We start from the raw sequence: 12,939 nt of genomic DNA, 5'->3' as shown, positions 1-12,939 counted from the left end.
GGAAGAAAGTTGACAGAGATTTCAGATTTTGAGTGTTTCATTAGGGATTTTGAGTGTTTTATTAGGGATTTTGATTTTGGGTTTGACTTAGGTGTTTTTTAGTCATTTCATATTAAATAAGTTGAAAAAAAGATTGTTTAATTACATTTTTTTAAAAGAGGTGAAGGCCGCCTCCATTTTACTCATTTTAATTTTAAACTTTAAATTTTTATAATTAAAAATATTCAAAAAATTTTATATTTAATTTTTTTATTACAATTAAAAATTTTAAAAAATTACATCTTAACTTTAACTTAAGAGATGTTTGGTTCATAAATTAAAATTATAAGATTAGAACTATTTTTAATTTACGTGTATTTTTTGTAAGAAAAAACACTGTAACAAATTATGAACCATCATTCAAATCGGGTTACGAATTCTTCAACCAAATAATCAATTAAATTAAAATTTTAAATTTAAAAAATAAATCAAGACTTAAAATCTCATTTATATTATTAATTTGAATTTTTAATTTAAATTTTAATAAAATTAAAAATTTTATAAAAAATCACATTTAATTTTTCTTTTTACAATAAAAAATTTTCACATAAAATTATATCTTAATTCAAATTAAACCATGCCAAATCTCTTATTGGTGTTCAAATGGGGGTCTATTTTATTGCAAGAAGTCCATGTGGAAGTTGGGAGTTGGAACCAACAAACAATAAACCAAAAAGCTTCAACCAACCATAACACTGAAAAAACAGCGTTGCGAAGCGACGGAGATCTCAAAGAATCAAACCCAATTAACCACACAATACAAAACGCCCTCTTCTTCTTCTTCTTCTTCTGTTTCTTCTTCTTCTTCTGTTTCTTCTTCTTCTTCTTCTGTGTAATTTTTTCCGATTCCCAGTTAATATTCAAACACAGAACAATGCTTCAGCAATTCCACCACCGTTTTCCCATACCATCATCATCATCTTCTTCTCCTTCTTCTTCTTCTGCCTCTTCTCTCTCCGTACCATTTCCCAACCCCCAATTTCGCCATTCCAAAATCCTCTGCGAGGCCGTGGACTCGAAGCCATTGCCGGCGAAGACGAAGGTCGGACTCGGACCCCACACCGGGAGGGACCCGAGCGTCCAGAAGCCGGCGTGGCTGAAGCAGCGAGCTCCTCAGGGGGAGAGGTTCGACCAGGTCAAGGATTCTCTCTCCCGACTGAATCTCCACACCGTTTGCGAAGAGGCCCAGTGCCCTAACATCGGCGATTGCTGGAATGGCGGCGGAGACGGCGTCGCCACCGCCACCATCATGCTCCTCGGTGACACCTGCACCCGCGGATGCAGATTCTGCGCCGTCAAGACTAGCAGAAACCCTCCCCCGCCTGATCCCATGGAGCCTCTCAACACCGCCATTGCCATTGCTTCTTGGGGGTAATTGTACTTAAATTGCTTCATTCAATTATGTGAAACTGTTGTGTGCACAAACATTGGAAACTAGAACTTTTTTATTTTTGGATTAGAAGAATGATGAAAGTATTTATCACTGTCGCTACTTGAGAATCTCAACCAATCCTTAATTTTCATGTAAAAGTGAAAGTTTGCATTTCAATGTATTTTAATGCGTGCTGTTCAAGAATAATAATAAAATTTTCCTCTATATTTTGTCGAAATGCTGCGTTCCACTCTGTGTTTTTCGGATTCGTGTACCCATCTCTGCAACATCTCGATAAAACATGAGGGAGTTTTTGTTTTTGTTTTTTTCTTTTTGGAAATTTTATACACCTTATAGAATTTACACTGGAATTGGGGATAAATATAAAACTAGAGGTGATAAATGGTACCTAGAATTGCTATTCAACTTTAAGGTGTTTACCTTAGACCCTGGTGTTTTTAGCTGACATATGATAAACGAATTTGTCTCAACCCTGAATGTTAACTATCCAATTTGTTCATAGGATAATTTGGCTTGGTAATCTTATTGAATTAAACTTGTAATTATCACGTCGTGTGGGCCCGCCCCATGATACTTCAATTCTCTCGGCATGTGGGTAGTTTGCAATTGCAATGTTGTTTTAAGTTGTGGAACCTGTGGTTTTGTTTGCCTTGGTAGAAGTATTTAATGGTCTTGGGATAATTCTGATGCTGTATTTTTTTATGCTTTTTTAAATGAATTATGCAGTGTGGATTATATTGTTCTCACAAGTGTTGATCGTGACGACCTGCCTGATGGTGGAAGTGGTCATTTTGCTGAGACTGTCAAAGCCCTTAAGGTGTCTCATCTATCTAGTTATACTATTTGGTTGCTTTCACTTCATTTTGTTGAGCTTGTTAACTGCATATATTATGCTGTTAGCACAAAGGAGACTGACGTTGGGATATTGATTCTGTGGTTATGCAATTCTCTTTTGCAGAATCTTAAGCCTGAATTGATGGTTGAGTGTTTAACTTCCGACTTTCGAGGTGACTTGAGTGCTGTGGACACTTTGGTTCACTCGGGACTAGATGTATTTGCACACAACGTTGAGACCGTCAAACGGCTCCAAAGAATTGTTCGAGACCCTCGGGCTGGGTGAGCTGCAGTACTAATTTTCTTAATAACTTTTTTTTTTTCCTTTTTTATCCTGTAGTTTTTTTTTATGATATTTCTTTTTTTTTTTTTTCTCTCATTGTGGTATGAAAGACTCTTATGAATTCTTCGTGCTGCATTCTGGAAGTTATAAATAGGTCCGATAAATATGATTCGGGTGAACATCTATTATCAATGTACATTGTGTATTTCTGCTTAAACACATTTCTTATAGAGTCCAATCTGCTTTGACGATTTACTTCTACCACTGCTGGTGCTAGTGTTAGCTGGTCAAAAATTAGCCGAGGTTACATGTCTTTGGTCTAGTGAGATTGGTGTGAGAAATGAAAGACATTTGTGCTAAAAGTGTGACAAACATGATACCCGATTCTAATTATGTTGATGCCTTCACTCTTGAGCATTTCTGTTTTATGCTATGACAAATTTGAACGGCTTTCTTATGGCTGGACAAGCTTGTCTGAGAAATCAACCAAAAGAAAAGGGAAAAGTGTCCACGCTCCATGTTCTCCCACTTTCAATGATTTTAAAGAGATATAAAATGAATTCAGTTGTATGTTTGGTATTTTTTGCTATTACCTACAGGATGGTTCTAATTATTTAGGCATTTGTTGAAGAGCGTTTGCTGGAGTTCATATTCTCTCTAAAATTTGAGATTTTGATTATGAGTGCAATAATACAGGTATGAGCAGAGTTTATCTGTTTTGAAACATGCAAAGGTCAGTAAGGAGGGTATGATAACAAAATCTTCCATAATGCTGGGCCTCGGTGAATCAGACGACGAATTGAAGGAAGCCATGGCCGATTTGAGGGATATAGATGTTGATATATTGACGCTTGGACAATACTTACAAGTTAGTTAATCTGATTTACATGTAAGTTAATACACCCATACTTTTTGTGCTATCGCTTTAAAGCTAAATTGTATAAATTGCTACAGCCAACTCCACTACACTTGACTGTCAAAGAATATGTTACGCCTGAGAAGTTTGCTTTCTGGAAGGAATATGGGGAGTCTATTGGATTCCGCTATGTAGCTAGCGGGCCATTGGTAAGTTCTTTGTTCCTTCCCGTTTATGTGGTAACAATTATGTATGGTATTCCTCAAAGACTTACATTGCGTTTGGTTCAAGGATTCGTACCATGGTTCGAATCATGATTCATGGCCCGTTACAGTGTTTTCTCTCACAAAAGACATACTTAAATCGAGAATGGTTCTGAATCATGATTGTGAATCCATCAACCAAACGTCCTTTAGTAATCTAGATGAAAGCATGGTTTGAACTTTTTTTTTTATTTTTTTTTAAATAATATAAAAAATAAAACAGAATATTATGTCTGGCTTTCACATAATCATACAATGTAATATTATGTCTGGCTTTCACATAATCATACAATGGAATATTATATTCGGTCGATGACAAATGTAATATATATGTCATTTTGTCAAGCTCTTCGCATGCACTAAGCTCCTTCTATTTTATTTTCTTATTGTTTTTCACTGATTTGATTGTCAAGCTCTTCATGACAATAGTTTTTGAGCTCAGTTAAGTGGTCCTTAGAGGAACGGCCTTACAAATGTATTATAACATTTCAGGTTCGATCGTCATATAGGGCAGGGGAGCTCTTTGTCAAGACAATGGTGAGGGAAAGGGCAAACAGTGTAGCCACATCCTAGTTGTTTTTTTATGTTTTCTTATCATCATTATTATTTTTTTTTTTTCGGTTGTACTTCCTCAAGCATTTCTTCCTAGACTACAATTTTGGCCGCATAAGCAGCTGAATTAGTTGTTGCGATTTATTGCTGAGTTGGCCCAAAGTTTCGAGTATTTTTTGTCTGATATGAAGGAAATATTTGTTCCATAGAAGAACATGGTGTAATTTTTTTTTTTTTTTTTCCATTGTCCAAAGCGGTGAGAATTGTTAATCCTTTATTTAAGAAACTGGAGGATAGGATCTTTGGAATTATAATTAGAATCAAAGGTCCAATATTTGTTGCAAATATGAGTCTTTTTTTTTTCTTTTCTTTTTATTATAAGGTATAAAAACTCTTCTTAATACTATTTGTATATTTCAAAGATTCCTAGCTGACTACATGTCTCAATTTTCATATCTAATGCCATATTTTATTAGCCAAAAAAAAAATTCAGTAAACTTACCATATGCTTAGAAGCGTTATAATATATATGTGTGTGTGTGTGTGTTTACATATTTAACTTTTTTTGGGTAAAACTTTTACATATTTATCGTGCATCTTAAGCATATTAAACTCTGTTGAATGAGAACATGTCGAAAGTTCATTTGGTCCTTTGGCCAAGTATTAGGCTTTTGCATCGAAATGTATTGCATATTTATTACGTAAAGTTTGCGAGTTTTACATGGTATTTAGTATAATAATTCGTGTCATGATTCGAATTATAATTTATAATTTATTATAATATTTTTTTTATAAAAAATATACATAAATTAAAAATAATTTTAAATTATAATTTTAAATCTGTGAATTAAACGTCTTCTTATATTCTATAGACTTGATGCAGAGGAACGTATATTCTATAGACTTGATGCAGAGGAACGTAATGGACAATAAAAACTCGTAAACACGTAACACAAGTGCCCACTTGTGTATTAAAATACGCTTCTCTTTCTCTCCTCTTTTCCTCTCTCTCTCTCTCTCTCTCTCTCTCTCTCTATAATCCTCTTTCTTCGCCAACTGCCAAAAAGTAGAAATTAAAAATAAAATCCCAAACAGGATTTACATCTACATTCAATCTATCTGTAGATAATATATCTGATATCTTTCTCTCACACACTTCTCTATGCATATGACTTTCGGTGCTCCTTTTTCAACTCTCCATATTCTTCCCCCTTGACGCTTTCTCTGTTTGCAGAGCCGACGATTTCTTTTTCTTTCCCTTCTTCTCTCAATTTTGATTTGTGGGTATTTCTCATTTCTCCTTGTTTGGGACATCTCAGTTCTGGTAAGAAAAAAGATCTGGATTTTGCTTATTTATATTATTTGATGATTCTATTATATCAATAGATAACTTTTTCCTTCAATAATTTGGATTTGGCTGTGGAGGGAATTCTTGGATTTTTGTGCTTATTTAGGAGAACCATGTGAATTAAAATTATAATAAAAACTTGATTCTTTTGGAATCCCCATACAGTGACTAAAACATTCTTTTGGAATCATGTTTTTCAATTTTTGTAATCACTAGTATTGTCCAATGTGGCCACAAGCTTGATCATATTTCATGGTGCTGCAGTTATTTTAGGACTTGACTTTAGGTGAAATTGAATAGATTCTCGGTTATTGATCAGCATTTGGTTCCTTCCTCTGCAATAGCGTCTGTGGGAAATAATGTTTTTCACCTGGAGATTTTTGTATCACGACATTGTTAAAATAGTTTTCATCATTGTGTTTCCTCCCATTAAATTGTAAGTCTCTTGGGAAAAAATACAAACGTTTGTAATAAAGTGTAAGAATTTGGTTGCTTCTTACTGAGAATTGTTTTATTAAATTATGTTGCTTTTGAGTTGTAGAGGATATATGGACTGAGTTTGGCATTTCATGGGAGGTGTAGAGGACACTGAACCGCCTTTGAAACGTGTAAAATTGCCCTTGGGAGGATCGAAGAGCTTCTTAGAAGATTCATCTCTTAGAAACCTTGTGATTTGCTCTCTGGGAGATTCGATGGCCAGATCTCTGCCCTCCCAAGGAGATGGAGAAATAGTTGGGTCTAAGGGTGTCATAAAGAAATCGGAGTTTGTCAAGATCATAACAAGGGCATTGTACTCACTTGGATATAACAAGAGCGGGGCCATTCTAGAGGAAGAGTCGGGGATACCATTACGCTCGTCAGTAGTTAATGAGTTTATGCAACAAGTTGTTGATGGAAAATGGGATGATAGTTTAGCCACATTGCAGAAAATTGATCTCTTAGATGAAAACTCTGTCAAGGTAGCAACTTTCTTGATATTGGAGCAGAAGTTCCTTGAGCTTCTGAAAATCGGGCAGTACAATGCCGCCTTAAGTACACTAAGAAATGAACTCGTGCCTCTTCGCATCAACATCAGTCAAGTTCATGAACTTGCTGCATCTGTGATTGCTCCTTCAAAATGTTTAACCCTTGGCCTTTTGAGTCAAGATATGGATGTTGCAAAGTCAAGATCAAAGCTGCTTGAAAAATTGCATAAGTTGCTTCCTGCTTCTGTCATGATACCCGAGAGAAGGTTAGAACACTTAGTTGAGCAGGCTCTTGATGTGCAACGAGATGGTTGTGCGTTTCATAATACGTTGGACGTTGATATTTCTTTGTATTCAGATCATCATTGTGGAAGAAACCACATTCCGAACCAAACATTACAGGTACTCTTGGATTGATGGATCCTTTTCTTTTTTTTCTTTTTTTTTTTCGTGCGATGTATTATGCTTCATTTGGCCAGAAGCTTATGCCTAGTTTGGTTCCTATACTTGAACCCATGATTCTGATTCTATTACAATGTTTTTCATCTCTCAAAGAATTTGAATTCAAAAATTTATTCTCTTACAAAATTCTTGCCAGTGAATCAGAATCACTGACTTGAACGTGTGAACAAAACGGACCCTTTGTAACTCAAGGCACCATCTGGATAGGAAGCAAAACTTTGTAATTTTTCCATGCCTGTTTTGCTCAGCATTTGGGTTAGTGTTGCTGGTTGCCAACAATTTTTTAATGCTTGATAAGTTTCATTGCGGCGCCTCAAGTAGGGCAGACAAACCCACAGTAGATTAAGGTAGCATCAGAACTATTACTTTATTTGGTTAGCCACCCAAGAAGTAATCCTTTCTTCCAAGTTGCTGCCTTCAAATCCGCCTCTTTTGTGGAACCCTTTTTTTTTTTTTTTGTTTAAGAAAGTCATATATAAATTGTCCGCTAATTTCTCTTCTTAGTACCTATCAGTTTTCATACAACCCCGTTTGGATTTTTTTCTTTTTCACCATTAACCAAATTCACTTCTCTCTCTCCCAATATGAGCAGAAATAATATTTGCAATCAAAATCTCATGTCTTCTGAATTACCACTATAAATATGTTATCTTGAACTTACTAAAAGTTATAGTTAATAGCTGTTGCAACGTATTTGAATTTTATCATGCTGCTCATTTATGCAAAGAAGGAAGTATTTCCTCAAGACTGTACTGACAGAGACATCAGTACCAATAGTTTCTCGCTGCAAGATCGTCATGTCCTGGTGACAAACTTTGAAAAGCACCTGATCTTGTTCCCTATTTAAGATAGGATTTTAACAGGACAAATTGATTTTTTTCGTGGGACAAAATCTAATAATGATCTGGAAGAATTCTCATGTAAATTTTGTTTTTAGGCATGATTACTCATCAAGAAGGTTTTTGTTTAATTTTTCTCATTACTTAGTTTTATAACTTATCATGTTTGACATTTACATTGGTTTGATTCCTAATATATTTGTCAAAGAGGGTATAGGGTGCTGACTTCTCAAATGAAATTGTATCCCTAGGTAGGTCTCTAACCAAGCCTCTCTATCATCTTCATTCATATTAGTTACAATGTAAACTTTAACTTTTTTCACTCGTTACTATTATCATTCAGATCATTACCAAAATATGATAATCATTGTAGTATTGTAGTTATCGCAACTATAAAGTAATTTGCATAATTCTAGTCATCATCAGTCAAAAGTTTTTGCATAACGGCTGAATTTGTGCTTTCTTTTCGAACCACTATGGTCTTTCATGCTTAGTTTACCTCAACTAACAAGGAATATTCACTGTTTTCTTTCCACCATTTTTGGTTCATTTTTTCCCTCCTAAATTCTTTATATTTACCAGTTGCTTCCTTGTCCATCTGATGTGACAGATACTGCAAGGACATAGTGATGAAGTATGGTTTCTGCAGTTTTCGCATAATGGAAAATATTTAGCTTCATCATCGAAAGATCAGTCAGCAATGATATGGGAGGTAACATGCTGTTTATTGCCTTTGACTACTGATTATGAAAATGTCCTTTCTCTTTTAATCTTTATAGTGTGAGTGCGTGTAAGCTACTTGAGTTATAATTTAAAATTCTCGTTAGAACTTGTCGTTCTGCATGTCTGTACATGGGCCTTTCTGCTGATTGTTCTGATGCGTATGATTTGTCCCGTATTTTGTTTGTTTAAAGTTCTCTTTTTACCAAGAGGAATATCTATTGACCCTGCGCTCATCCAAGTATTAGTATCAATTCAGTGATGGAGAGTGCTCGGCTGAGTCTACTTTTCGCTTTATATTTCTTTTGCTTAATTTTTTATCTGAAGCCCCCAAACAGTATATGAGGTTTTCATATATTTTGCACAAAGATGCTTTCATTTAAATGTCAAGTAGAATGTAGGACACAGCAAATGGAAGCATGTTTACAGGGTTTTGGCTATGTATGTTTGTGGTTCCTATAAGATCCCTACGGTGTTTAATGACTTCTTGGCATATAAAAGGAAAGGATCAATTACAAAAATTCCCTCCGAACTATAACTCTTGTAACACTTTGCTCTCTGAACTTTAAAAAGTAACACCCGTTCTCCCGAACTTTATTCTGTTAACAACTTTGCTCCTTCTGTGACATTGAGTGACAGAATTTGCCACGTGTCACTTATTTAGCTGCTCTTGGTGAGAATTGAGTGTGCAATTACACTTCTATCCTCCTAATCAGATAATCTCTCATTTTTATTCTTCCGTTCCCCATTTTGATTCAACAAGTTTTTTACAATGAAACTTGAATCTCTCTAAATTTTTTCTGGTTTTGGGCAGACTTCTAACCCTAAAAATCCAAATGTCAAGACTTAACCTTTATTTTGAGTTTATTTTTTTCCACTTTTGTTCATAACCTAAGTCTCTTAATGATCCCATTCGAAAAAAAACCCAAATTCTTTAAGAACCCCCTCAAAAAAAAAAAAAAAAAAAAAAAAAAAAAAAAAAAAAAGGGTCTCTTAAAGGTCATTTTACGATAATACCTCCTTATATGGATCACATGCCATTCACGTGACAAATTCCGTCACTCAATGTAATAGAAAGGGTAAAGTTGTTAAAAAACAAAGTTCGGGGGAATGGATGTTACTTTTTAAAGTTCAGAGGGTAAAGTGTTATAAGGGCCATAGTTCCAGGAGAAATTTTGTAATTAATCCAAAAAGAAATGGCATCGTTTACAGAGACGGCTTAACTTCATAGTACTTTGTTCTCTTTCTACTATGGTCTTTCTTGATATGCTTTCTCAGTCAGACTATTGCATATTTAAATAAATCGGCATGTGTTTCTTTATAGGTTAAAGAGGATGGTCATGTGTCCTTGAAACATGTATTGACTGGTCATCGGAAACCAGTTTTAGTCGTTTCATGGAGCCCTGATGACCATCAGCTGCTAACATGTGGACTGGAGGAGGTTGTTAGACGCTGGGATGTCAGTTCTGGGGAATGCCTCCATGTGTATGAAAAAAATGGTGTTGGCCTGATTTCCTGTGGATGGTTTGCGGATGGTCGTGGGATATTCTCTGGGATGAGTGACAAGAGTATCTGTCTGTGGCATTTAGATGGAAGAGAGCTGGAGTGTTGGAAAGGGCAGCGAACACTTAAGATATCCGATATGGCTGTAACAGGGGATGGGAAGATCATTAGCGTATGCAGAGAAACTGCAATACTATTACTTGATAGGGAGGCAAATTTTGAGAGGGTGATTGAGGAGGAGGAAACTATCACTTCATTCTCATTGTCCAAGGACAGCAAGTTCCTGCTTGTCAATCTCATAAACCAAGAAATCCATCTCTGGAACATAGAGGGAGAGATTAAGGTTGTGGCCAAGTACAAAGGTCACAAACGTGCTCGGTTTGTCATCCGATCTTGCTTTGGTGGATTAGGGCAAGCTTTTGTAGCAAGCGGGAGTGAGGATTCACAGGTACCCTTTTGATAAGATATATTGTTTGATGAGAAACTAGGCTCGATTATGATTACAAGTGCGTGGTTTCAGTTAAGGGCCTTCTTAGATGGGATGGACCTACTAGGAGGGTTTTTAACTTCAAGTTGTATACAATACAAGAATTGAGCATATTTAAAAAAGAAAGCATATTTAATGGAATTCGATAAAAATCTAACGGTAAAGAAACATTACTATAGCTAGAGTATATTTTTTATACCAACCCTCAGAATTCCTTTCGACTCTCGAGTTAAAAGGACTATTGTTTAGAGGATGCCGAAATTTTTTCTTTTATGGATGCAGGTGTATATATGGCACAGGGACTCGGGGGAGCTGATAATGTCACTGCCTGGACATTCAGGAGCAGTGAACTGCGTGAGCTGGAGCCCTTCAAACCTTCACATGCTGGCTTCGGCCAGTGACGATCGAACAATCCGAATATGGGGTTTGAAGAAGCAGCTAAATTCCATGAGAGGGGAAGTCTGTCAAAGCAATGAAATTTTCATGCACAGCCAGTCCAATGGAAGAACATAAGACGTGTTTTTTCTCTTTTCAAATTAGTAAATGTTCGTTGAGCTTTGTCAACAAAGTAATGAAAAAAGAATGTGCAGGTTCCGAGCATTAGGATTGTCTGTTGGATCATGGTTGTCATATTGCCAAATAAAAGATTGGTTGCTGGTTACATATTGCTTCTTTTGTCAAGTTAATTTCTATAATAAGAGCTGATCGCTCTTTACATGGTTTTGGTCGAAACAAGCGTATTAGTCTCAGAATTCACTCCACGTCTTCGGGTAAAATTAGGTGTGGAATTACGATTATAGTGACGTAAATATGCCTACAACCACGACCATAGTGATGCAAGCTAAATTTGTCATTGATGAGACATCTTTTTTAGACTGTTTAGCTCGGTCCCAGATCACATTCTCATGAGAAAAAAAAAAATGGACACAACACATTTGATAACAACCTTTTCAAATCTCATAATTACAAAATAATAAAAAATATTAAAAGAAAAAAGAAAGTCCGGCATGCTCTTGCGGAGGCGTTGTGCAATGGACAAACGCCACCCACACGAAGGGGGGTCTCCATCCCTCCACCTCTGTGGCTCATGACCTTTGTCATGACAAGACAGAATCGCGACCCCAACCGTAACAAGTTACGCAAAATCACGGCATCAGTTGTGATGGTTCACGACGAAATCACAACCGCCATCTTAATCTGGGTTGTCACACCCCCGATGAACCCCATCTCCACTAGTGGTCTCGATTTTGTTAAAATATCCAACGACCCCCAGCCCACCCCTCTAGGGGATGTGAACATTCATATCTTGAATTCATCAGCGACCTCTCCCCATGGCGGCAAATCCAATGGTGAGCTTATGTCAATGGATGGTGAGCTTATTGTTGTGTCAAAAAATTCACATCGACACGTCGGACAACGACTAGGCCACACGTGGCCCCATGCCTGCCACGTCATTTAGCCATCGACGCCCGAGCCTCATTGGTCTCTCTTGTATGGCAGGAGAGTCGAATGTATAAGAAGACCGAGACCGTCGACTCTATACACAGTCGAGGTCTACGAGACCAGCCCGGGCAAAATAACACAATAAAATCGGCCGTAGGAAAGGCTACCCTCGGCAGATGTTAGCATAGGTGCAGACGGCAGAGCACAAGCAACTAGATCCACGTCCCAAGGAAGACCCTTGAGAAGATCGGCCGAATATCCCAAGGTTGCGTCTGGATTTGGAAAAGGTCAGTTGCATAGGAAATGATTACAAGCCCTTAAAACCGCCTGGAACGGATCACTAGTTATTACAGGGATCTACAGAGCCGTAATGGGGGGACAAATTGGATGAGTGAACATTCCAAAAGGTAATGGGAGGCTACGGTTTGAACAAAAGAGGCCATAGGCCACTCAAGTGGGCGGGCCCCATGAAGGACACGGTCAAATGGTCCAAACCGCCTACCATTGGGCAGAGACTCATGTAATATCCACTATAAAAGGGAAGAGCCCCTGAGAGAGAGGGGGATGGATTTTTCTTTTACGCGTATGTAACTTGTAAGAACAAAGACAAGAGAAATACAATACAGTGGATATAGCTCTTGATTAACAGAGTGAACCACTATAAAATTCATGTGCGTTCTTACTTTCATAAGCATAATCTCACTTACTTCACAACCTAGCAAAAACCCTACTACAAATTCCAGCACATTCAGTGAAATCATAAGTTCCAAACCGGTAACCCAACGGCTACCGTGGCGTAATCCGGTAAGGTGTTGTTGACGAAATTCCATCATCAACACTTATGTCAATGGATGCTGAGCTTATGTCAATGGATGCAGATCCAATAGACTAAAAACATGCTTCATTGATGAGGAAAAATAGCATACCCCATTGTAGTTTTCTTAATTATTAA

The 12,939-nt window shown here is 36.9% G+C and overlaps 2 protein-coding genes across 4 annotated transcripts; both read left to right on the top strand.

Annotated features, from left to right (window-relative positions):
• The first annotated feature begins 715 nt into the window (after positions 1-715).
• Positions 716-4,503, top strand: LOC21405838 (lipoyl synthase, chloroplastic). Its single transcript, XM_010105262.2, has 6 exons — positions 716-1,410; positions 2,159-2,249; positions 2,391-2,548; positions 3,246-3,417; positions 3,504-3,614; positions 4,161-4,503. The coding sequence occupies exons 1-6, from the start codon at positions 914-916 to the stop codon at positions 4,239-4,241; spliced, it is 1,110 nt and encodes a 369-aa protein (XP_010103564.1). The 5' UTR covers positions 716-913; the 3' UTR covers positions 4,242-4,503.
• A 700-nt stretch (positions 4,504-5,203) lies between these two features.
• LOC21405837 (WD repeat-containing protein 26 homolog) lies at positions 5,204-11,205 on the top strand. 3 transcript variants are annotated; one of them, XM_024170217.1, is made up of 6 exons: positions 5,204-5,544; positions 5,888-6,004; positions 6,110-6,935; positions 8,445-8,546; positions 9,879-10,505; positions 10,827-11,205. In XM_024170217.1, the coding sequence occupies exons 3-6, from the start codon at positions 6,138-6,140 to the stop codon at positions 11,055-11,057; spliced, it is 1,758 nt and encodes a 585-aa protein (XP_024025985.1). In that variant the 5' UTR covers positions 5,204-5,544; positions 5,888-6,004; positions 6,110-6,137; the 3' UTR covers positions 11,058-11,205. The 3 variants fall into 3 exon arrangements, with proteins under 3 accessions (XP_024025985.1, XP_024025984.1, XP_024025983.1); XM_024170216.1 differs by having other exon boundaries at positions 5,833-6,004; XM_024170215.1 differs by lacking the exon at positions 5,888-6,004.
• The last annotated feature ends 1,734 nt before the right edge of the window (positions 11,206-12,939 follow it).

This window comes from Morus notabilis, unplaced genomic scaffold, assembly GCF_000414095.1.
Source record: "Morus notabilis unplaced genomic scaffold, ASM41409v2 Scaffold437, whole genome shotgun sequence".
Classification (NCBI taxonomy): domain Eukaryota; kingdom Viridiplantae; phylum Streptophyta; class Magnoliopsida; order Rosales; family Moraceae; genus Morus; species Morus notabilis.
The sequence above is the reverse complement of the archived record's forward strand: the minus strand, read 5'-3'. Positions and strand labels throughout refer to the sequence as shown.

Bases quoted from the DNA above. Each gene is read 5' to 3' on its own strand.
- LOC21405837 (XM_024170215.1), top strand. From the start codon at position 6,138: ATGGGAGGTGTAGAGGACACTGAACCGCCTTTGAAACGTGTAAAATTG. The intron at 6,936-8,444 runs GTACTCTTGGAT...CTGATGTGACAG, and splicing joins TTCCGAACCAAACATTACAG to ATACTGCAAGGACATAGTGA. The intron at 10,506-10,826 runs GTACCCTTTTGA...TTATGGATGCAG, and splicing joins GCGGGAGTGAGGATTCACAG to GTGTATATATGGCACAGGGA.
- LOC21405838 (XM_010105262.2), top strand. From the start codon at position 914: ATGCTTCAGCAATTCCACCACCGTTTTCCCATACCATCATCATCATCT. The intron at 1,411-2,158 runs GTAATTGTACTT...TGAATTATGCAG, and splicing joins ATTGCCATTGCTTCTTGGGG to TGTGGATTATATTGTTCTCA. The intron at 2,549-3,245 runs GTGAGCTGCAGT...GCAATAATACAG, and splicing joins GTTCGAGACCCTCGGGCTGG to GTATGAGCAGAGTTTATCTG.